The sequence below is a fragment of the Rattus norvegicus genome, chromosome 3 (assembly GCF_021556685.1).
Source record: "Rattus norvegicus strain SHRSP/BbbUtx chromosome 3, alternate assembly SHRSP_T2T, whole genome shotgun sequence".
NCBI classification, from domain to species: domain Eukaryota; kingdom Metazoa; phylum Chordata; class Mammalia; order Rodentia; family Muridae; genus Rattus; species Rattus norvegicus.
The window spans coordinates 144,601,255-144,624,749 of record NC_141536.1 but is presented as its reverse complement, the minus strand read 5'-3'; the positions used below and the strand labels follow the sequence as shown (position 1 = coordinate 144,624,749).

General features: G+C 45.7%; 1 protein-coding gene and 1 pseudogene across 2 annotated transcripts; one reads left to right on the top strand and one right to left on the bottom strand.

The window, feature by feature from the left end:
- Positions 1-22: 22 nt before the first annotated feature.
- Nfs1 (NFS1 cysteine desulfurase) lies at positions 23-22,177 on the top strand. Of its 2 annotated transcripts, none has more exons than NM_001429576.1 (13): positions 23-189; positions 731-822; positions 3,312-3,428; positions 5,987-6,067; positions 11,812-11,964; positions 13,850-13,943; positions 14,933-15,067; positions 17,127-17,284; positions 17,930-18,035; positions 18,806-18,887; positions 19,585-19,668; positions 20,545-20,634; positions 21,500-22,177. In NM_001429576.1, the coding sequence occupies exons 1-13, from the start codon at positions 69-71 to the stop codon at positions 21,561-21,563; spliced, it is 1,377 nt and encodes a 458-aa protein (NP_001416505.1). In that variant the 5' UTR covers positions 23-68; the 3' UTR covers positions 21,564-22,177. The 2 variants fall into 2 exon arrangements, with proteins under 2 accessions (NP_001416505.1, NP_445914.2); NM_053462.3 differs by having other exon boundaries at positions 5,984-6,067.
- Positions 22,178-22,426: 249 nt separating this feature from the next.
- Positions 22,427-23,406, bottom strand: LOC108350619 (glyceraldehyde-3-phosphate dehydrogenase pseudogene; annotated as a pseudogene).
- Positions 23,407-23,495: the final 89 nt, after the last annotated feature.

Sequence of the window (23,495 nt, the reverse complement as noted above, 5' to 3'; positions counted from 1 at the left end):
CGTATCGTTTCCGGAGCGCGGCGCAATTACTTCCGGGAGCATGGGCTGAAGACTTGCAAGCGACGCAGATGGTGGGCTCTGTTGCTGGGAACATGCTGCTGCGAGCCGCTTGGAGGCGAGCGTCGTTGGCGGCTACCTCTGTGGCCCTGCGAAGGTCCTCGGTGCCCACCCGGGGACTGCGCCTGCGCGGTACGTTCCCTTTCCTTTTTTTTTTTTGCTCCTACTTTTTCTGGAGGAGTGAACCTTTTGGGTCGGTGCTGCTAAGCTCTGCATTGTTGCGGAGCCTACCCGCCGTGTTCCATCACCCAAACCTTCCCGTCGCCTGGTCTCATAGTTTTTCAGAATGGCCCTTACATCCTGCCCCGCACATCCCTTGAGCCGGAGTCTCATCCTTCAGACCTCTCCTGGCCAAGTCTTAAAAGATACTAGTCGAGCCTCTTTCAGCCGCTAACCATTGCGCTTTTCACTTTTCTTCTAAACGGTTTTGCTTTTTACAGCTCATCCCACTCTGTGCTATATAGTTTGAACATTGCTCCCTACTGCTGCCAGCGCCCCTTCCGAGAACCCTGTGTCTATTAATTAACTCGATGTCTTTTAATGTGTGTTGTTGTTTACTTTGACACTGGACATTGGCCTTCCTTAAATTCACCTCTAAGAAGCTTTGACCATCTGTTGTCTTGCGTGCCCTTCGTCCACGGTTTCTCACTTTGCTACTGCACTCTGTTGTCAGTTGTAGATCATGCCCCCCATTCGGCTGTTCCCTCCGAGGCAGAGGCAGTGCTGCGACCTCTCTATATGGACGTGCAGGCTACAACTCCTCTGGTAAGGATTAACAAGGGTCCTTTGTAGGGAGGAAAGGTTAGAAGGTCAAATTTCACCGAAAGACGAAATTTCTGTAGACTTGAGAACCTTTATATGTGCTAGAAAAAGGAGCTGCCAGGAGTCAGGAGGCTTAGATGATAGTTTAATAGAAAAGGCTGTACTGCGTTTTAGCTACTGACCTTGTTAGATCCTTCCAGGGCAGGCATTATAATTAATAGTAAACGTTCAGGAACTGGACATTGTGGCATGGAGAGTTTGAGTGAGCTTAACACCGTCCTGCGCTATATAGGGAGTTTCAAATCTTTGTTGTTGTTGTTTTTTTGCTTTGGTTTGGTTTTAATTTTATGTATGTGTATAGCTGTCTTCCAACACAGTAGAGGAAGACATTGGATTCTGTCACAGAGGGTTGTGAGCCACCATGTGGTTGCTGGGGATTGAACTCAGGACCTCTGGAAGAGCAGTCAGTGCTCTTTAACTGCTGAATCATCTCTCCAGTTCCCTCAAACCTGTGATTAAAGAAAATAAAATGCCAAGGGCTGGAGAGATGGCTCAGTGATTAAGAACATGGACTGCCCTTCCAGATGTCCTGGAATTCCCAGCAACCACAGAGTGGTTCACAACCATCTGTAATGAGATCTGATGCCCTCTTCTGGTGTGTCTGAAGACAGCTACAGTGTACTTATGATAAATAAATAAATAAGCAAGCAAGCCAAAAACAAACAAACATGGAATGTGGAATTACCAGGACTACCATGTAGTAACTTCGTGAATTTGGTAAAGTGTTAAATGAGCGGGAAGAAATAGAAGTCCTGCATTTGATAAACATTCAATAATAATAGTTATTGGGGCTGGATATGTGGCTCAATTGATAGAGAACTTGCCTGGCATGTAGGAAGCCTTGAGCTCAATTCACAGCGCCACACAAAACTGAACTCCTGTAATTCCAATACTTCTTGGAGGCAGGAAGATAGGAATCTTAAGGTCATCCTTGGCTACTTCATCAGCTTAAGGCCTTCTAGGGATACTAGACCCTTTTTATTTATTCATTTACTTTTTTTTTTTTCCGGAGCTGGGGATCGAACCCAGGGCCTTGCGCCTGCTAGGCAAGCGCTCTACCGCTGAGCTAAATCCCCAACCCTATTCATTTACTTTTATCTGCCAAGTGTTTGTTTTTGAATGTTTGTCTCTGCACAACATTAGTGCATTGCCTGGGGAGCCAGAAGCTGGAGTTAAGTAGCCTCTTCTGAGCTGCTTTGTGAGTGCTAGAAATGGAAGCTCCGTCCTCCTGAAGAACAGTTACTGCTCTTAACCTCTGAGCTATATCTCTTCAATCCAAGACCCATTTTAAAAAAAAAACCAGAAACCTGGGCCTGGAGAGATGGCTTAGTGGTTAAGAACACTGACTGTTCATCCAAAGGACCCAGGTTCAATTCCCAGCACCCACATGTCAGCTCACAGTGTTTCCACACTGCAAAGTCACAACTCTCTGTACATGTTTTTTTGTGGCAGCAATGGAAACACCTGTAAAAATGGGTATAAGAGGGCTGGAGAGATGGCTCAGCGGTTAAGAGCACCCAACTGCTCTTCCAGAGGTCCTGAGTTCAATTCCCAGCAACCACATGGTGGCTCACAACCATCTGTAAAGAGATCCGATGCCCTCTTCTGGTGTATCTGAAGACAGCTACAGTGTACTTATATATAATAAATAAATAAATCTTTAAAAAAAAATGGGTATAAGAAGAAGACTGTGAGGAATACAAATACAGACTGCCGAGCCCTGGCCCAGCATTCACAAAGTCTTTGGTTGGATCCCCTAGCACTGCATAAAGCCAGGCATGGCGCCGTATAACTCTAATCCCACATGACTCTAAAGAATTAGGGAGGTAGAGGCAGGAGGATTGGATCAGAAGTTTAAGATCATCATTAATAGTAAGTTTGAGGGTATCTTAAAATAGAGAACTCTAAAAACTAAGAAAAGGACAAGAGAGTCTTGCTGGCAGGGGGATTATTTGATTGGTTTATTTTTTGGGCACAGTGGGGGGTGTTTTGAGACCCAGTCTCAACACCTGTCGCCCTGTTTGTCCTGGAACAACCTCTGTAGACCGGGCCTCCAACTCTGAGCTCTGCCTGCCCCTGCCCGCCCTCCAAATGCTGTGATTAAAAGTGTGTACCACCACATCTAGCAGGCTTATAAATCTGATGAGACCAGATTCAACTACGTAAGACCTTATCTTTCAATAAATAATGGAGAAATCAAAGACAGTACTTACAAACTACTTGCCAGAATGGTAGAACATTGTGATTAGAGGTGGTTTTGATGTAGACATATTTCAGGTTGCTATCTGATTAGCGTTTGAGGAGGTGGAAGAAAGCAGACAGCATCTGAAAGGCTGGAAATACACTAAGCAAAGTGGCCATGTATTGGTGATTGGAGCAGGTTATGAATTGACTTTGGACTCAAGGACACTGATCTGTTTTCTTATGTTCAGGACCCCAGGGTGCTTGATGCCATGCTCCCATACCTTGTCAACTACTATGGGAACCCACATTCTCGGACTCATGCGTATGGCTGGGAGAGCGAGGCAGCCATGGAACGTGCTCGCCAGGTTAGCACAAAGGGCTCTGAGAAGTTCCATCCAGTGGTCTGTGGGAGGCATTTCTTTCTTAGAAATGGAAATAGCTGTTTTTCTAGAAGAAACTCAGATAGGAGCTCTGGGGTTTGACTGTAGGTGTTTAATTAGTTCCCATATTCCCTAGGTAAAGTACCTCTGACAAATCCTCTCATGTCTCTAAGCCTTAAACGCCTCATCTACCGGGTGGAAAGTAAAATAGTTCATGCTGTGTAAGATCATTGGGTAAATGAAATGAGACAGTGCTGGTATAGGCTAAATAACACTATGTAACATACGTAGGGAGATTTCGATGAGTACATTTTTAGAAATGCATTTCTTTGTCAATGGGATGCCTCTGTGATACCTTAGCATAATAACTTGAGTTTGATCCCTAAAATCCATATTATTTGTAGTTTTGTTTATACCACTTCATGTTCCTGGCTGATTACAAGCGTGTACCTGCCTAGAAGCTATCTCACATCCAGGAATAGAAAACACACACACACACACACACACACACACACACACACACACACACACAGAGCAGTTATTCTTAAAATACCTTGGCTAACTCAGTAACTGGGTACTCCTAAATCTTCCCCTGCCACCCTAGGTCCAGTTGGGGAAGTGGCCAGAGGCCATGTACCCGCTGGTTGACTTTATCTCCTTCACTACTATACTACTGTGTCCCTTCTCTCTCCTCACAACTCCAGTGTCCCACCCTGTGCTGAGCCATTGGCCACTAGCCATTTTTTCCATAGATCAAAAAACCAATAAAAAAAAAACCAATTAGTTTTTAAAAACAAAACTTATCATTAAAAAATAATTATTTTGGGGTTGGGGATTTAGCTCAGTGGTAGAGTGCTTACCTAGCAAGTGCAAGGCCCTGGGTTTGGTCCCCAGCTCCGATAAAAAAATTATTTTATGTATATGGATGTTTAGCCTGTTCATGTGTGTGTGTGTGTTTATGCGTGTGTTTGTGTATGCACACACACAGAAAGGCAGTACATGCATGTCTAGTGCTTGCAGAGGCCAGAAGAGGCTGTCAGATCCCTTGGAACTGGAAGTTAACAATGGTTGTGAGCCACCACATGGGTGCTGGGAACTGCAATGCAGCCAGTGCCCTTAATCACGGAGCCATCTTCCTAGTTCCGTCCTTGCCTGTTTGTTTGTTTGAGACAGGGTTTCTCTGTGTAGCCCTGGCTCTCCTGGAACTTGCCTTGTAGACCAGGCTATTCTCCCTTCACAGAGATCAACCAGCCTCTGTCTCTTGAGTGCTGGGATTAATGATGTCCACCACTATGCCCAACAAAAAAAATTTTTTTTAAAGATTTATTCATTTGGGGTTGGGGATTTAGCTCAGTGGTAGAGCGCTTACCTAGGAAGCGCAAGGCCCTGGGTTCGGTCCCCAGCTCTGAAAAAAAGAACCAAAAAAAAAAAAAGATTTATTCATTTATTATATATAAGTACACTGTCGCTGTCTTCAGATACATCAGAAGAGGGCATCGGATCTCTTTACAGATGGTTGTGAGCCACCATGTAGTTGCTGGGAATTGAACTCAGGACCTCTGTAAGAGCAGTCAGTGCTCTTAACCGCTGAGCCATCTCTCCAGCCCCAAAAATATTTTTTTTTTTTTCGGAGCTGGGGACCGAACTCAGGGCCTTGCGCTTGCTAGGCAAGTACTCTACCACTGAGCCAAATCCCCAACCCCCCAAAAAATATTTTTTAAAAGTCACGAGTGTATGTGTGTTCATGCATGTGTGTATGTGTTGTGTGTGTTAATTTACTTATACACATATGTACTTAAGTATTCAGTGAGGACATCCCACAATACCTTGGAACAGTCTCTCTCATTCTACCATGTGGCTCTCAGGGAATGAATCCTAGGTCATCAGGTTTGACAGCAAATCCCTTTCCCCACTGATCCATCTCACTGGCCCCTATATTCTCCTTGTTTGAGGCCACCTTTACGCTTTCATCTAAGATGGCTTGGAACTCACTATGTATCCCAGACTGGCCTCAAACTCACGGCAACTGTGTTTTCTTAGCCTCCTAAGTGCACTTGATTTCAGGTGTACACCTCAGTACCTGGTCTGTGCAGAGCTGGAAATCAAACCCAGGGCTTCATAAATATTTTGTAGGCAGTCTACCAACTGAGCTACATTTGACTTTCTTTTGTTTTGTTTTGTTTTGTTTTGTTGAGACAACATTTCTCTGTGTATCCCTGACTGTCCCGGAACTCATTTTGTAGACCAGGCTGGGCTCAAACTCCTGAGTGCTGCAATTAAAGGTGTGTGTCACCATGCCCAGCTTACATTTGACACTCTTGACCTGTCTTAGCATGGAGAAAGGATAGAATATCTGAGCTGTGACAATCGGTTCCTTTTCAGTCCTAGTCAGGGTAAAAAGTTAACCTAAGGCATAGAGTTTCTTTGTAGGCATTTGGTTGGTAGGATGCAGCGGATCTTGTTTTGGTCCAAAACTCTTCCCGTAGCCCTCCCGCTGCCCAGGGATTGACGTGACACCATCTTTATCTCTCGCCTTGCAGCAGGTAGCGTCTCTGATTGGAGCGGATCCTCGGGAGATCATTTTCACTAGTGGAGCTACGGAATCCAACAACATAGCAATTAAGGTAGGAGGAGGGTTCCTGAGCCTGGGAGGGGGAGTGGGAAGGCGGAGGACAGCAGCCAACAGGAGGGAACCACACACTCTTTCTGGCTTCTTGGGGGTAGAGATTAGTGCCCTCTATCAGGTGAACTCAGCTGCCCACTTCTCCCTATTTCTTCCTCTGTCTTAAAAGGAAAATCGTGTGGAGGACAACTTTGTGGAGTCTGAAATCACCTCTCCCTGTACTTAGGTTCTGAGTGTCCATCTCCAGGCACCAGGCATGTATCTGCCTCCCGAGCCATCTGACAAGCTTTCTTCAGCCTTTTGCAGTCAAGTTTTTTTAGCCTGTGGATCTGAATTCAGTGTGGCAGTTGGTTAGGAAAAAAGCTGGCTCTTTGACCATTAACGGTTTGGGTTTTTTAGAATGTTAGTCCTTTAAAAAAGTAAGTAACAGTGAATGGCATAGGTTTCTGTTGCGGTGATAAAACACAATGAGCAAAAGCAATGTAGGAGGAAAGGCTTTATTTCACATTACAGCCTCCAGTCCTTGATGAGATGAGGGGAGGTCAGGGCCCAGGCTTAGGACAGGAACCTGGAGCAGGAGCTGAGGTAGAAGCGATGGCAGGGTGCTGCTAATCCGCTTGTTCCCCAGGGCTTGCTCAGTGTGCTTTCTTACACCACCTAGAACCAGGTGCCCGGGGTGGCCCCACCCCCAGCAGCACAGCACCAGCTCCCACCGGCCATTAACCATGTGCATGCCTTACACATTTGTCTGCAGGCGGCCCCATGAGGCCCGGTTCCAGTTTCATTGCTCTTCTAAGATGACTTTAATGTGTTTCACATTGGCAGAAAGCTACCTCAGGTAGTGACTGAATCCTCCTCTCTCCATCTGTCTGTCCCTGCCTCCCCTTTCTCTCCTAATTTTGTAACAGATTCGTTTACTCTTACTTGAACAAGGCCACTCTCCTGTCAGCTTTTTCTTTCCGATGAGATCTGTTTACAAAGTTCCTCTGCATTTTTAGGTGATTGTTGCCATTGTACCCTCTGTAGGCCTTTGGTCACTTGGGCTGGAATTGGTCCTCCTATTTTTGGGGCATGCACATGCTTCGTGCAAATATCTCACTCTTAATGGTCATGTTGATGTGTAGAACATAGCCATGTTTGACTCAGAACTTTGGTCTGTAAACTTATCTCTCTCTTTTTTTCCTTTTTATGTTTTGGTCCTGTACAGTGGACATAGGCTCTCAAGCTTGCTAAAGCCATACTGTACCACTGATAAGTTAATATTCTCGTATTCTGCCTCTTGTTTGTTTGTTTGTTTGTTTGAGACCAGTTTTTACTCTGCGTCTTTGACTGGCTGCCCTAGAACTTGCTCAGTTGACCAGGCTGGCCTCGAAATCTTAGAGATCTGCCTGCTTCTGCCTCCTTAATATGGTGTTAAAGGTGTTTACTACTACACCAGGCTCTTTTGAAATGGAAATTTGTTCTATTTTACTTTCGTGTGTATCTGTGTGGGGTACGTTCTTGTGAATGCAATCACCACAGAGGACAGAGGCCTTGAGTCCCTCTGGAGCTGGTTACAGATAATTGTGAGCCACCCAGTATGTGCTGGGAGTCACACTGGAGTCCTCTGTAAGAGTAGCACACTCACATCTCTCCAGCTCCCAGGTTCTCAATTAAAAATGTTCAGCTTTTGAAAAGTAATTTATGGGCTGGAGGGATGGCTCAGCGGTTAAGAGCACTGACTGTTCTTCCAGAGGTCCTGAGTTCAATTCCCAGCAACCACATGGTGGCTCACAACCATCTGTAATGGGATCTGATGCCCTCTTCTGGTGTGTCTGACAACCACAGTCTACTCATATAAATAAAATAAATTAAAAAAAAAAAAAAAAAAGAAAAGTAATTTATGCATATGCGATGAGATTAATGTCTCTCTTTTTAAGGATGTGTTATTTAAATTTTTGTTGCTATTTCCTGTGTATTTCATTTTTCTTACATGTATGTCTGTGCACCACATGTGTACTTGTCTCATGCTGGCCAGCAGTGTGTCAGACCCCCTGAGCTTAGAATTACAGACAGTTGTGAGCTGCCATGTAAATTCTGGGAATTGAACCAGGGTCCTCTTCAAGAGCAGCCAGCTCTCTTAGCTATGAAGTCAACTTGTAGCTCTCTTATTGATCTTTTTAAGGTATTTCTATTTTATGTATATGAGTGTTTTTGCCTACATGTAAGTCTATGTACCAAATGTGTGCAGTGCCCTTGGAGCTCAGAAGAGGGTGCTGCATCCCTTGGGACAGGAGTTAGAAATGGGCGTGTGCTACCATGTGGGCACTTGGAACTGAACCGAGGTTCTCTAGGAGAGCAGCCAGTTCTCTTAACTGTTGAGTATCTCTCCTGCAAACCCCACCACACCACCTTTTTGGCTTGTTTGTTTTTTCCACACAGGTTCTCTGTGTACCCCTGGCTGTCTTGGAACTCACTTTGTTGACCAGGATAGCTTTGAACTCAGAGATCCATTTGTCTCTGCCTCCTGAGTGCTGGGATTAAAAGTGTATGCCACCGTGCCTGTCTTCCAGATCCTATTCTTATTTTCTGTGTACATCAGTGTTTGTCTGCATGCATGAATGTGCACTCCATGTGTGTCTGCTACTTGTAGAGGCCAAAGGGAAATGTCGGAGCCCCTGGAACTGGAGTTGCAGATGGTTGTGAAGTGCCATGAAGGTATTGGGAACTGAGCAAGGGTCCTTTGCAAGATCAGCAAATTTAAGTGTTGAAAATCAGCATACAAAGTATTGGATTTTTTTATGGATTTTGGTACTTGTATTCCACTCTCCTTGGTCCTTGTTCAGTCGCCTCCCACATTACCCTTCCTCAGCTACCCTATCTGTTCTGCTGCTCCCTTCTACACTCATCCCAAATAGTTCTCTCTCCTTCCTGTCACACACAGCCCATTAGCCTCTCATTCTCTTCCTTCCCTCGTCATGAAGATTATCTCTGCAGCCAGGGAGGTGGCTCAGTGGACAGTGCATTTGCTGTGCCAGTGTGAGGACCTGAGTTCAGATTCTCAGAACACAGGTAAAGCCAGGCCCAGTAGAGTGTGTCTGTGTGTCTGGAATCCCACTGGGGCAGACACAGGACACTCTCCAGAAGCCTGCATGTCAACCATCCTGGTGGGTGCAGCCTAGCAGCAAACAACAAAGAGACCTTGCTCCAAATAAGGTAGAAGCTGAAGATGGACACTAGACTACTAGATGTTGTCCTCTGACCTCCAAACATACAGACACACATATAAAGATCTTTCTCTCCTCTCATGGTCTCCTTTCTACTTTTATGACTTATAAACACACACATATATCTATATTCTCACACAGATGCAAAAAGCATTTATCTTTTTTAATTAGTCAATTTGTGTGTGTACATGCATGTACCACAGTACACGTGTTGGGGTCAACAGTAACTGGTGTGAGTTGGACCCATCGTGGGCTCCTAAGATTGGACTCAACTGGTCAGCCTGTGGCTGGTGCCCTCACGTCTGAGCTAGCATTCCAGCCCAGTATGTGTTTCTGTATCTGACTTATTTTACTTAACATAGTGATTTCTGGGGTTGGGGATTTAGCTCAGTGGTAGAGCGCTTGCCTAGCAAGCGCAAGGCCCTGGGTTCGGTCCCCAGCTCCGAAAAAAAGAAAAAAGAAAAAAAAAAAACATAGTGATTTCTGATTCCATTCATTTTTCTGTAGATACGATTATTTCATCTTTCTTTATGTCTGAATTAATGGTATTGAATATGTAATACATTTTCTTTTTTTTTTTTTAAGGTTTTATTTATTTTATGTATGTGAGTACACCATCACTGTCTTCAGACACACCAGAAGAGGGCATCAGATCCCATTACAGATGGTTGTGAGCCACCATGTGGTTGCTGGGAATTGAACTCAGCATCTCTGGAAGAGCAGTCAACGCTCTTCCCACTGAGCTGTCTCTCCAGCCCCAGTAACACATTTTCTTAATCCACTCATGAGTTAATGAACATGGAGGCTGGTCCTAGGTCTTAGCTGTATAAATAGTTAGTCAGAGCTGGGTGTGATGGTCATTGCTTTCACCCCAGCACTAGGATGCAGAGGCAGGTGGATCTCTGTGAGTTCCATGGCTACATAGTGAGAGTTTGTCTCAAAACCGTAAATCCCTGAACGGTGGTAGGGATTGGACCCTGAAGCATGTGCTCGTCACGAAGAACATCTCTCAAATAAAACAGAAGAGACATCTACACTCGTCAGTGTTTAGATTGCAAAACAGACACAAGACCATGAGAGAGCAAGGCAGTGTGGCTCATTAACTGCTGAGTCAATGACACCAACTGTTTAAATGCCAGATGGGAAAGTTAAAAAGAAATACAACTTACTAGTGAAGGTCCCTACATGGGGAGACCATAGGAGACTCGGGCATCAAGCTCACCAGCACCAGCCCCTCACAGCACTGGAGCTCCCTAACTGGGGGGGCTGCCTGGCTGGAGCCCCTGGGACTTTCCTGTCTTTGCCTCTGCAGGACTAGGACGTAGGAGCACTGGATTCTGGGTAGAGCTCAGTCCTGTGCCTATTTATTAAAACTTAAATTATTTATTTTTATTCTGTGTGTGTGTGTGCACACACACGCCACATATGTACCTGGTGCCCTCAGAGCCTGAAGGGGGGTGTCAGATCCCCTGTCAAGGGCAGCTGTAACCACCAGATGCTAAGTACAGAGTCCAGGTTCTTTGTAAGCACAGCAAGTGCTCTGAGCTGAGGAGCCCTGAGGAGCTGTCACCCCAGCTCCAAGAGGTCCTGGTGCATATGCAGCAAGCACCTTATGATTGAGTCCTTGGACACGTTTCTTCCTCCCTCCCTTCCTTCCTTCCTTCCTTCCTTCCTTCCTTCCTAAAGATTTATTTATTTTATGTATATTAGTACACTGTCGCTGTCTTCAGACACACCAGAAGAGGGCATAAGATCCCATTACAGATGGTTGTGAGCCACCATGTGGTTGCTGTGATTTGAACTCAGGACCTCTGGAAGAGCAGTCAGTGCTCTTAACCACTGACCTATCTCTCCAGCCCCCATTTATTTCTTTTTTTTTTTTGGTTCTTTTTTTCGGAGCTGGGGACCGAACCCAGGGCCTTGTGCTTCCTAGGCAAGCGCTCTACCACTGAGCTAAATCCCCAGCCCCTTCTTTTTGAGTCAATATCTCACTGTGTTACTCGTGTTAGTTTCAAACTTAAGAGTTCAAATGGTCCTCTGTCCTCAGTTCCCAAAGTAGCAAGGACACAGGCTACTGTGCTCAGCTACATTGGTTTCCTTCCTTCCCTTTTCCCTCCGTTCCTTTTGTTCCTTTGACTGGAGACAAGGCCTTACTAAATAGCACTGAGTGGCCTGCTATAGAACCAAAATGGTCCCAGTGTGCGGTGTCTTCTTGTGATGCCCTTTCATGCTCAGACTCTAGGTGTGTGGACTGTACTCGGCGATGCTTTGTTTGTTTTTTTGTTTGACCTTTTAATAACATAAATGTTCATCTGAAATTCCGGATATTTCCGTGTTTCTTAGCCTACCTTTATAATTTCTCCTGATGTTAAAAGTCTCACACACATGAGTGGAGCCTTGGTCTGTGCCTTGGAATGTCTGTAGCATGCTTGAGGCTCCAGGTTCGGTCCTGCGCGTACACTCACATCAGTGGGATTCATGTTATTGCCGCCTCCAAGTATGCTACCCTCTTTTTCATTACATTATTATCAATTCTTAGGGAGTGGCCAGGTTCTACAGGTCACGGAAAAAGCACTTGGTCACCACGCAGACAGAACACAAGTGCGTGCTGGATTCGTGCCGCTCCCTGGAAGCTGAGGGCTTTCGGGTCACTTACCTCCCCGTTCAGAAGAGTGGGATCATTGACTTAAAGGTAGGCATGCCACAGGCATGAGGCACAGATTGGGAGGAGCCTTGCTCCATCCCATCAGCCTGTCTCTCCAGCTTTGGGTAGAGCCTAGAGGTTGATCAGTGGCAAGAGTGGAGCATGAATCAGGCCTGACAGAAGATTATGTTCTTTATGTGTGCACTGTTCTTCTTCGTGGAAAACTTGCCTCTCCGTGTTTCTGGTGATCCTGTTTGTATGGGAGCTACTGGACAGGAGTGTAGGCAGTGAGGGACGTACATTCCAGAGAGCTCTGGTCTCTTTTTTCCCCCACATCGATGTTTCTTATCACCCTATGAAGGAAGCAAACTGACTGGAGTGGTAAAATCCTTTTTTTTTTTTTTTTTTTTTTAGAGATTAAATATATATGGTACACTGTCACTGTCTTCACATCAGAAGAGGGCATCGAATCCCATTACGGATGGCTGTGAGCCTCCATGTGGTTGCTGGGAATTGAACTCAGGACCTCTGGAAGAGCAGTCAGTGCTCTTAACCGCTGAGCCGTCTCTCCAGCCCGGGGAATTCTTGAATAGTATGCACAGGCTGTGGGCTTGATCCCCAGAGCTGCAAAAGCTAACATGTTAGTGTAGGCTAGATATGGGAGGTTCACTCCTAAACTCAGGACTCCGGGAGCTCACATGAGAGGCTCACCAGAGTTTGGGGATAGTCTGGACTCCAGAGTGCCTGTCTAAAAGAAAAGACTTGAGTATAGGTTTCTGTGCTTGTCCCTGTCTGACTGCTCTTATTCCTGTAGTTTTGTAGCAACTTGAAACCAGGCTTTGTTTATTTGGTCTACTTTGGGTCTCATGTAAGCTTTTTGGGTTTATTTATTTGCTTGTTTGTTTGTTTTATATTTTCGTCTTTGAAACAGTGTGTCAGGAATCTCAGGCTGACCTGAAGTGGCTATATTGACTTGAATGACCTTGAACTCCTGATCCTCCTTAATCTGTTAACTATTGGTATTACAGTCATGGTATGCAATACCTATCCAGAGAGATTTCTTTCTCTTTTTAGATTTGTTTTATGTGTACCTGGGTGTTGCAGGTGGTTATGAGTGTGGATGTTGGGACTCCAACCCAGGGCTTCTACCACAGCAGCAATTGCTGTTAACCACCAGGCCATCTCTTCAGCCCATATTTCTTTTTTAAACATTTATTTATATATATGAGTACACTGTCGCTGTCTTCACACACACCAGAAGAAGCATCAGATCTCATTACAGATGGCTATGACCCACCACGGTGGTGCTGGGAATTGAACTCAGGACCTCTGGAAGAGCAGACAGTGCTCTTAACCTGTGAGCCATCTCTTCAGCACCCGTATGTTTTTTATTTTTATGAGCTAGGGTCTCATGTTGCCCAGGCTGGCATTGAATTCATGTTCTTCTTGTGTCCCTACCTCCTAAGATCTGTGATTATCCACATGTGCTACCATATCTGACCTTTTTTATGACTTTCATTTTTTGTGTTTGAGAGTTTTGCCTGCATGTATGTCTGTGCCTGGTACCTATGGAGACCAGCAAAAAGTGTCCTATACCCTGGACTTAGAGTTACAGACAGCTGTGATCCTCCATAATGTGCTACGGGTCCTGGGGACGAGCGGGCCATGCTCACTGCCGCTGCGCCATGCCTACAGTCTCTTGCGTTGTTGTTGTTTGTCCGTTGTTACTGTTTTTAAACGGCAGTACTAGGGATTGAGCTCAGTGCCTCACACGTGCTAGGCAAGCGCTGAGCTACACTCCATACCTCTGTTACTTAAACATTTAGATAGGGTTATGGTAAAAGGCCCCTTTTCTAGATTTAAGTTTGTCTTCATTCTTATTTGTATAGCTGCCTCTTGGCATCATATAGACTCCTTACTCCTACATTCTTAGGAACTAGAGGCTGCCATCCAGCCAGATACCAGCCTGGTCTCCGTTATGACTGTAAACAATGAGATTGGAGTAAAGCAACCGATTGCAGAAATAGGTAAGTATGGTAGGTTAACCTGATTCTTAGCCTCTGGGGTCCATGGAAGGAGCAGGGACAGAGTTCTGACACAAAAGCCAAGTGGACCAACAGGAAGAGCTATGTGCCTTACTGACCTGCATTCTAGCTGGCTACTGTGTGAGTTTTTAGAATTTAGGGTTGCGTGCCCTTTATGGTTGTTGTTGCTGCTGTGCTGTTATTTTTTATTTCTGTTTTTGCCCAAAATGACAACAAAATAAAAAATGCCATATATCCTTTTTATCTTTTGCATGTTCTTTATCCTTAGATTAGAATTTACCTCATAATCCCTCTGCAAATTAGCAAAAAATACCTGTTGCTTTTTCTTCTTTTAAATAAAAAAGTATTTAAAAGGGGATGTTACATTCTCAGAGTCCAGGGTTAATGAGGTGGTATGAAGAATCTTGGGCATCAAAATATCAGGTGTGTTTGTCCTTTAGTGTTTTTGCCCTTGACCTTTAGAGTAATAGCAGAGAGGCCGGGAGTTGGGAGGGAGCTGGAGAAGGAGGGGGAGGGCAGAGGGGAAGGTGGAAAAGCAAGGAGTAGGGGAGGACACATGTACACACACACACACACATACATGCACACACATACACACATATACACATGCACACACACATACGCACACATGCACGCACACACATACATACATGCACACATGCACACACATACACACACATGCACGCTCACACATACACACATACACACATGCACACACATACACACACATGCATGCACATACATACACACATACACACATACATGCACACACATACACACATATATAGTATGTGTGTGTATATGTATAGAAACACGTGTGTATATACATGTATGTGTTTATGTATATATGTGTGTGTATGTATTATGTGTATGTATGTATGTAATCAATCACTTAAATTATTCATGGTGCCTAGCGAGATTGCTGTCAGGTTACATCCGGTGTGCCATGGGTCGTCTCTGTCTTTCCTCAGGCCAGATTTGCAGTTCCAGAAAGCTGTACTTCCATACTGATGCAGCCCAAGCTGTTGGGAAAATCCCACTTGATGTCAATGACATGAAAATTGATCTCATGAGTATCAGTGGTCACAAACTCTACGGCCCTAAAGGTACCAGTCCCTGCCTGTTCTTTCAGCTTCTCAGCAGCACAATCACTCAAGACTGTGACTGTTCTCCAAGGAGGTTGTACATTTAGAGTAGCCTGGACTGTAGAAGTATCACTCAACAATAGTCAAAGCCACGTGCCTCTTCGTAGATCCAAGCAGTTGCTGTGTATCTAGCTGGCATTCTTTCTTGATCTCTTCACTATGTCCTTAAAGCGACATAGCTGTCGATTTGGCTGAAGAAACAGGGTTCTGTTAATTCAGGTTTCAGTAGACATATGACATAAATAAAAACAAGAACAAAACAGATTTCATTAGTTAGGCTGATATTTCTATCTGCCCCTCCATGCTGGCTGTCAAGGGCACTCACAGGCTATGATTAAGTCTCGTGAGCTGTTCCTGTATATCTCAACTTGCACTTTACAACGCGACTTGATTGTAGTCACATTGTCTTCTGTCCCTGTTCATTCCTCCTGAGGCTCTTGAGACATAGACTTGCCTTTGAGTTTGTATTCCTCCTTCCTCAGTCGCGAGTTGTGGGGTCGTAGACATGTTTGCTGTGCCATGCCTGGGTGGCTTTTTACAATTGTCTGTTTATTTATAAGGACAGCCATACTTGCCTTCCCCTCCTTTTCCCCAAACTATATATGATCTGATCTTGCTTTTTCATCTAATACTACATCCTAAAATAAAATCCAATGTCATGCATATTCTTTAATTCCAGTGCCCTGTAGACAAGCAAATCTCTGAGTTTAAGGTCAGTTTGGTCTCCATAGTGAGTCTACGCAGTTAGACGCTATCTTGAAAAGAAGAAGGAAGGAAGGAAGGAAGGAAGGACGGACGGACGGACATAAGGGAATCTTCTGTTGATTACACATTGAGTTCCAGGTCTCCCTAGAACGCAGGAGACTCTAAAAGGAAAGCTGAAGCAAAGGAAGAAGCACACAGAGTTGGCCAGGCTCTCCTCCTTCCCTTTCTCATTCTTCGGGATTTTGTACTTTACCTAAGGCTGATGCCCCTCCCCAGTGCTGTGTTGTGGGCACGAGCCACCAAGCCTGACCTCACCGCTTCCCAGCAGAGTGTTTAGAGTTTTTACAATGACAGCGTGAAAGAGTGTCAGTCTCTCCTACAGTTGCTTGGTGTCTCACTGTAGGGACATTCCAAAATGTATTTGACATTCTCCCATGGCCGCCACCTACGCTGTTTCAATCTTTCTTTAAGATTTATTTATTTTAGGTGTATGTGTGTTTTGCCTGCATACGTCTAAGTGTACTGTTTGAGTGCAATGTCCATGAAGACCAGAAGATGTCACAGACTCCCCTGGAACTGTTTGAGCTCTGTATGGGTGGGAACTGAACCTGGGTCCTCTGCAAGAGCAGCAAACCATTGAGCCATCTCTATAGCCCCTAATGGTTTGTTTTTTCTGTTCCTCTTCTCCCTCCCCTTCTCCCTCCCCTCCTCCTCCTCCTCTTCTTCCTCTTCCTCCTCCTCCTTTTCCTCCTCTTCCTCTTCCTCTTCCTCTTCCTCTTCCTCTTCCTCTTCCTCCTTCTTTCTGAACCTTATTTCTTATTATTGGGGAGTTTTGTGATTATTTTTATTGTGATGAGTTTTATGAAAGTAAGTACAGGTCCCTGCAAAGACTCCAAGAGTGAAGGAAGGTACTGGGTTTCCTGAGCTGTGGTTCCAGGCAGTTGTGAGCTCTGTGGTGTGGGCACTGGGAGCCACACACAGGTCCTCTTTAAGAGCAGTATGTACTTATTGTCACTGGCGGGTTTCTAATCCCTTTGCTCTTAGGAATAGTCCTCTGTTGTATGCTGTCATTTCATCATGCATAGGAATCTGCTTGAAATCATTTTGGTCATTAATATATGTTTACCTGCTGTAACATATTTATGCTGAGTACTTTTGCTACAAATTATGCTTTTTCCATTTCTCCTTTTCCTTCTAGTTTTTTAATTTAGAAAAAGTTAACTATAGAACTTGAAATACTTTAACTTTTTTTAGAAAGTAATCTTTTGTTTCATCTGTGTTTCTCTTTTCTTTCTAACAACTTTTCTTTCCCAAGGGGTTGGTGCTATCTATATCCGCCGTAGGCCCCGGGTGCGTGTGGAGGCCCTACAAAGTGGAGGCGGGCAGGAGCGGGGTATGCGGTCTGGGACAGTGCCCACACCCTTGGTGGTGGGCCTGGGAGCTGCATGTGAGCTGGCACAACAAGAGATGGAGGTAAATATTGGGGAGAGCAGTACCCCGGTACTCCCCTCACACAGGCTCTCCCATTTAGTGACGTATCAGCATAGCTGTGTCTGATCTCTAGAGAAGGAAGTCTAAGGAAATTCTGCCTTTGGGCAGCTGGCATCCTATGCTTGTCATCCTAGTTGCTTGGGAGACTGAGGCAGGAGAATAATTTTCAGTTCAAGGCCATCCTGGGCTTCATAGCAAGACTCTGGATCAAAATGAAAAGGAAAGGGTTGGATCAGTCATAGAGTACTTGCCTAGGATGTGCAAGACCTTGGGTTCAGTTCCTTGGAAGTAAATGTAATGTATACATTTATACACACACAATTAAATTAAAGCTTGTTTTGTCAAGGAACTGCAGCCCCTTGTTCTGAAAGAAATGACTGAAAACCCATACATGCCCTGTTTTTAGTTACCAGGCCATTTTTCTGTAGGTTGTTGGCAGCTCTGAGCACCTTTTATACATCAGACACTGCTCCCAGTGCTGGGGATAGAGTGGTCTCCATACATAGGTCAGCAGAAGGGTCTGTGTGATACAGAGTCACTCCTCGGTAGGGAGAAGGGCTTCTGGAGTTGGGTGTACTGAGCTGATTGGTAGTCACTGTACTTAGTTCTCCCCTGCCTGCTCCTTAGTACGACCATAAACGGATCTCAAAGTTAGCAGAGCGACTCATACAGAAGATAATGAAGAACCTTCCAGATGTGGTGATGAACGGGGACCCGAAGCAGCACTACCCTGGTATGGACTCACCCTTTCAGGTTTCACCTGCTTTTCTTTTTCTTTTTTTTTTTTTAAATAAGGATTTATTCATTTATTATATATAAGTATACTGTAGCTGTCTTCAGATACACCAGAAGAGGGCATCGGATCTCTTTACAGATGGTTATGAGCCACCATGTGGTTGCTGGGAATTGAACTCAGGACCTCTGGAAGAGCAGTCAGTGCTCTTAACCGCTGAGCCATCTCTCCAGCCCCTTTTTGCTGTTTTTCTATGCTATTTTTTTATTTTGTTTTTTTGAGACAGGGTTTCTCTGTGTAGCCATGACTGTCCTAGAACTCAATCTGTAGACCAGGCTAGCCTTGAACTCAGAGATCTGCTTGCTTCTGCCTCCCGAGTACTGGAATTAAAGACATGCACTACAACGCCCAACTCTGTTTTTCTTTGTAAACTTTTTTTGTTGCATGGGGCTGGAAGATGCCTTCCACAATACACTTACACAGTCACTTTTCTCCTTCCACTCTCCATCGGTTTCAGAGACAAAATTCAGGTCACCAGGTGTATGTAGCAAGGGCTTTACCTGCAGAGCCGTCCTGGTGCCCCTCCTCCTTCCACCATTCTGTCTTTGTTTCTGAAAACCATTTTGTAGCTATTTTTTTTTGTTTGTTTGTTTGTTTCATTGTCTCCTTCATAGTAGGCACTCTGTACCCAGGCTCTGCTCCAGCTCTCAGTCTCCATTCTGGCAGAAGCTGAGGCCCAGAGCACCGTCACTGTGTGTTCTTTTCTTCAGGCTGTATCAACCTCTCCTTTGCGTATGTGGAAGGGGAAAGCCTGCTGATGGCACTCAAGGACGTTGCCTTGTCCTCGGGGAGGTGAGTTGGACGGTGTAAGCAGGCACTGTGGCAGCACCTGTTACCTGGCCTGTTGGTTTCCTGTGTGTCACTGAGCTTCCTGGTGTGGATATGTCAAGAACTCTTGGTCACAGTAAGCTCGGGCTTTGGCCAGTGGCCATAGGCTGATGTTACCATTCTAGCAGCTCTTGTTTAGAGAGAACTTGGTGACTTGTAGGTCCTAGAAGATGTTTTTTGTTTCATTTTGAGACAGGAGGTCTCTATGTACCCCTGACCATCCTGAAATGCTTTGTATAGATCCCAGTATTATCATACTAATAGAGATCCTCCTGCCTCTGCCTCCAGGTGCTAGAATTAAAGGTGTTCTCCACTTATGCTTGACTGAAGATGTCTTTTGCGTGGTTGAGTTAACAGTTTGGATTTAATCCACCAAGGTTTTGTCTGTCCTCTAGGGTTACATATTGTATTCTCTGCCCTGGCTACAGAGGTTCTCTGACTCTTTTGTCAGGTCCAGTTGGTGGGCTCTCATGCTCTTTCACTCCTTGGCAGTGCCCTTAGTCCAGAAAGTTATCTACTGTAGGGCCCAGAAGTACATACCGGCCCAACCACATTTCGAGGCTGTTTCTTCTGTCCCTGTGGTATGATTTCAGGGCCCTGCCTAGGAAGAATGACCCTGGGCGTGTCCTATGGATTAAAAGGATCATATCTCCATCCTTAGTGCCTGCACTTCCGCATCATTGGAGCCCTCGTATGTCCTCAGAGCCATCGGTACGGATGAGGATTTAGCACACTCCTCTATCAGGTCAGTGAGTTCATGCATGGTGTATGTATGTGAGTGTATGTATATGAGTATGTGTGTGAGAATGTGTGTGATGTGCATTTGTTTTTGTGTATGTGTGAGTAGATGTTTATGTGTATGACTGTGAGTGTGTGTATGAGTATGGGAAATGACTTTCTGTATGTCTGTGTGTGTGAATATGGGCATTTGTGTGTGAGTGTGTGTGTGGGTGTGTTTGGGTGACTGACTGTGTTGGGGTGGGTGTATGTGGTGGGGTGTGAGTGGGTGTGGCTTTGCTCCTGATTTGTTAAGGTCTTGTCAGAAATTCACAGGCTAGTCTTAAACTCTGTCCTGCCTTTGCTCCAGACTGCTGAGGTTGCAGGAGCGTGCTCACTATGCTGGTCTATGCAGTTTGGGGGAATGGTACATGGTAGGCAAGCACACTTGTGCTGAGCTGTGCCCCTGCCCCTTCTTGAATCTTGGTGAAGATGAGGATGTCTAAGTCCTGTGCTCAGATCCTCTGCCCATGAGCTCTCGAGTAGATGTAGGGAACGTGTCAGTGGCTTCTCATTCTCAAGCTGTGTTCTCAGAAACCTTTACCTAGAGAGGTGGGCCTACCATCTCCTATTTTCCTCTTTTGCTCTGGTAGCTTTCATACACCTGGTTGGCTTCCAACTGACTCTGTAGCCAGAGAATGACCTTGCTTACTCTGCCTCTACCTCCCGAGGACTGGAGGAGCACCACCAGTCCAGTCAGGGATTGAGCCCGGGACTTCATGCATGCTAAGCAGGAACTCCAGCCCTCCCTTTGTCTTTACTTAGTGAGTCCTCAGTGAGTATTGGTCAACACGACCAAAAGGCAAACCTGCAGCCAGGTGTGAGACCTTCTCTGTTCTCTCAGGTTCGGCATCGGCCGCTTCACTACAGAGGAGGAGGTAGACTACACCGTGCAGAAGTGCATCCACCATGTGAAACGTCTTCGAGAAATGAGGTGTGCGCCTGCCTGGGCTCTGGGAGACGCCATACTGCTGATTCCTTTCTCATCATTAGACTCTGTTCATACTGCCAGAAACCCAAGGGAAAAGGGTTTGTAGGATGTAAAGATTCCACAGAGCAAGGAAGGAGACCTCCTCGGCCTCTTGTTCTTCAGAATCTGTTTGCAAAACCAGGTTGCTTATACAGTAAAGGTTTGATCCCCAGCCCTGCAAAAAACCAATGGGAGGCTAAGGTAAAGGTCAGTGGTAGAGTGCCTACGTAGGAGACAAAAACCTCAAACCATAGATCATGCACATGCCTGACTTTATGGCCCCCAGGATGCAGCAGGAAGACTGTGTGTGAGTCCTTTAAGGTTGAGAACTGACCGGGGACATGAAAGCACCAAGCTCAGTAGTTGGCTGTCAGGCTCAGTTCAGCAGAAGACACTGCCTTATGTGTGTGAGGCTCTGTGTCTCATCTTCAGTGGCAAAAGCCAACAAAAAAACTTCTCATAGCTATCACTCCCACAACACACAAAGTAGGTTGGGTTGAAGGTCATTACCCACAATCTTCTCAGTAGCATTTCTTGTATAAGAGGGACAGGTGCTCAGGCCTGCGATCTATGACATCCTTTCAGGTTAAAGCAATAGATAGTCTTTCTGATTTTGGAAGGTCTGAAGAACCTGGGATGGAGCAGGACTTATAAAAACTAGAAAAGACTTGTTTGTCTCTTATATTGGGGTTCTCTTATATTGCCGTACCAGGGTAAGGCAGAGAAGCAACAAGGACAGGAGGCAAATGATTCTTCAGGCCTGAGAGGCAGTGTGATCTGCTGCTTTCTGTCTAAATCTCACTCACTCAGTGCTTCTTTTCTTTGGCAGTCCTCTCTGGGAGATGGTGCAGGATGGCATTGACCTCAAGAGCATCAAGTGGACCCAGCATTAGAAGAGTGGACTGTGACTTCGTGCTGGCCTGGCTGCTCTGGCCTCTCCGACCCATGCACAGCCAGGAACCTCATTACATGCTCAAGTCAGATTGGAAGTTCTTCAGTGGCTTCACCACAGAATGTTTTCAAGTGAGAACTTGAAGGGAGGATCTTTGCTAGCCTCAGCTCCTCTGTAGACACGTTCCCTATTCTCCTCAGGAGCTCTTCTCCGCTGTCTAGTGTGGCCATTCTTACCTGAGGACCTGTAGGCACTGCTGTGTTACTGCCACGGGGACTACCTACCCGTGGGCAGATGAAGGAACTAGAAGAAGGCTCTAGGTTCAAAGACTGCTTCTCTGTGAATCTTCACTCTTGCTGCTCAGCTGGACTGGCGCCATTAGGGACAGGCATAAACAATCTTTCTTTTAACCTTTTTTGTGGCTTCAAAAGACATCTTTTATATCAATAGCAAGTTGTATTAAAGTCTCGTTTCCTTTGGGGTCTCAGCTTCTTTTCTGTATTTTGATTTAATGTAGAAATATCCATGACTCCACCCATTATTCTAATAATTTGCTTAGTTCATTAAACTTTGTTGATTTGAAGATTGGAGAAATAAATTCCATTTCCCCTCTTATTCTGTAAGTTTTTTTTGGGGGTGGGATGGGTGCAGCGAACTTTATTGATGGGATTCAAGAGAGAAGGGAGGGCTCCCTAGGCCTCTCCTGTTATTATGGGGTCCGGGATGGAATTGTGAGGGAGATGCTCAGTGTTGGGGGCTGAGTTGGGACGGGGACTCCTCAGCAACTGAGGGCCTCTCTCTTGCTCCCAGTGTCCTTGCTGGGCTGGGGTGGGTGGTCCAGGGTTTCTTATTCCTTGGAGGCCATTAGGCCATGAGGTCCATCACCCTGTTGCTATAGCCATATTCATTGTCATACCAGGAAATGAGCTTTATAGAGTTGTCATTGAGAGCAACGCCAGCCCCAGCATCAAAGGTGGAAGAGTGGGAGTTGCTGTTGAAGTTGCAGGAGTAGCCCAGGATGCCCTTTAGTGGGCTCTTGGATGCCTGCTTCACTGCCTTCTTGATGTCATCATACTTGGCAGGTTTCTCCAGGCGGTATGTCAAATCCACAAGAGATACATTGGGGTTAGGAACATGGAAGGCCATGCCAGTGAGCTTCCCATTCAGCTCAGGGATGACCTTGCCCACAGCCTTGGCAGCACCAGTGGATGCAGGGATGATGTTCTAGGCTGCCCCACGGCCATGATGTCACAGCTTTCCAGAGGGGCCATCCACAGTCTTCTGAGTGGCAGTGATGGCATGGACTGTGGTCATGAGCCCTTCCACGATGCCATAGTTGTCATGGATGACCTTAGCCAGGGGGCTAAGCAGTTGGTGGTGCAGGATGCATTGCTGACAATCTTGAGGGAGTTGTCATATTTCTTGTGGTTCACACATATCACAAACGTGAGGGCATCAGCTGAAGGGGCGGAGATGATGACCCTTTTGGCCCCACCCTTCAAGTGAGCCCCAGCCTTCTCCATGGTGGTGAAGACGCCAGTAGACTCCATGACATACTCAGCACCAGCGTCACCCCATTTGATGTTAGCGGGATCTCGCTCCTGGAAGATGGTGCTGGGCTTCCCGTTGATGACAAGCTTCCCATTCTCAGCCTTGACTGTGCCGTTGAACTTGCCATGGATAGAGTCATACTGGAACATGTAGACCATGTAGTAGAGGTCAGTGAAGGGGTCGGGTCGTTGGTTGATGGCAACAATGTCCACTTTGCCAGACACAGAGCAGAAGGCAGCCCTGGTAACCAGGCGCCCAGTACGGCCAAATCTGTTCACACTGACCTTCGCCATCTTGTCTATGAGTCAAGGCTAGCACTGCACGAGAAGATGCAGCTGTCTCTGGAACAGGGAGGAGAAGATAGCCATTCTGTAAGTTTTTA

Bases quoted from the DNA above. Each gene is read 5' to 3' on its own strand.
- Nfs1 (NM_053462.3), top strand. From the start codon at position 69: ATGGTGGGCTCTGTTGCTGGGAACATGCTGCTGCGAGCCGCTTGGAGG. The intron at 190-730 runs GTACGTTCCCTT...CTCTGTTGTCAG, and splicing joins CCGGGGACTGCGCCTGCGCG to TTGTAGATCATGCCCCCCAT. The intron at 17,285-17,929 runs GTAAATATTGGG...CCTGCTCCTTAG, and splicing joins TGGCACAACAAGAGATGGAG to TACGACCATAAACGGATCTC.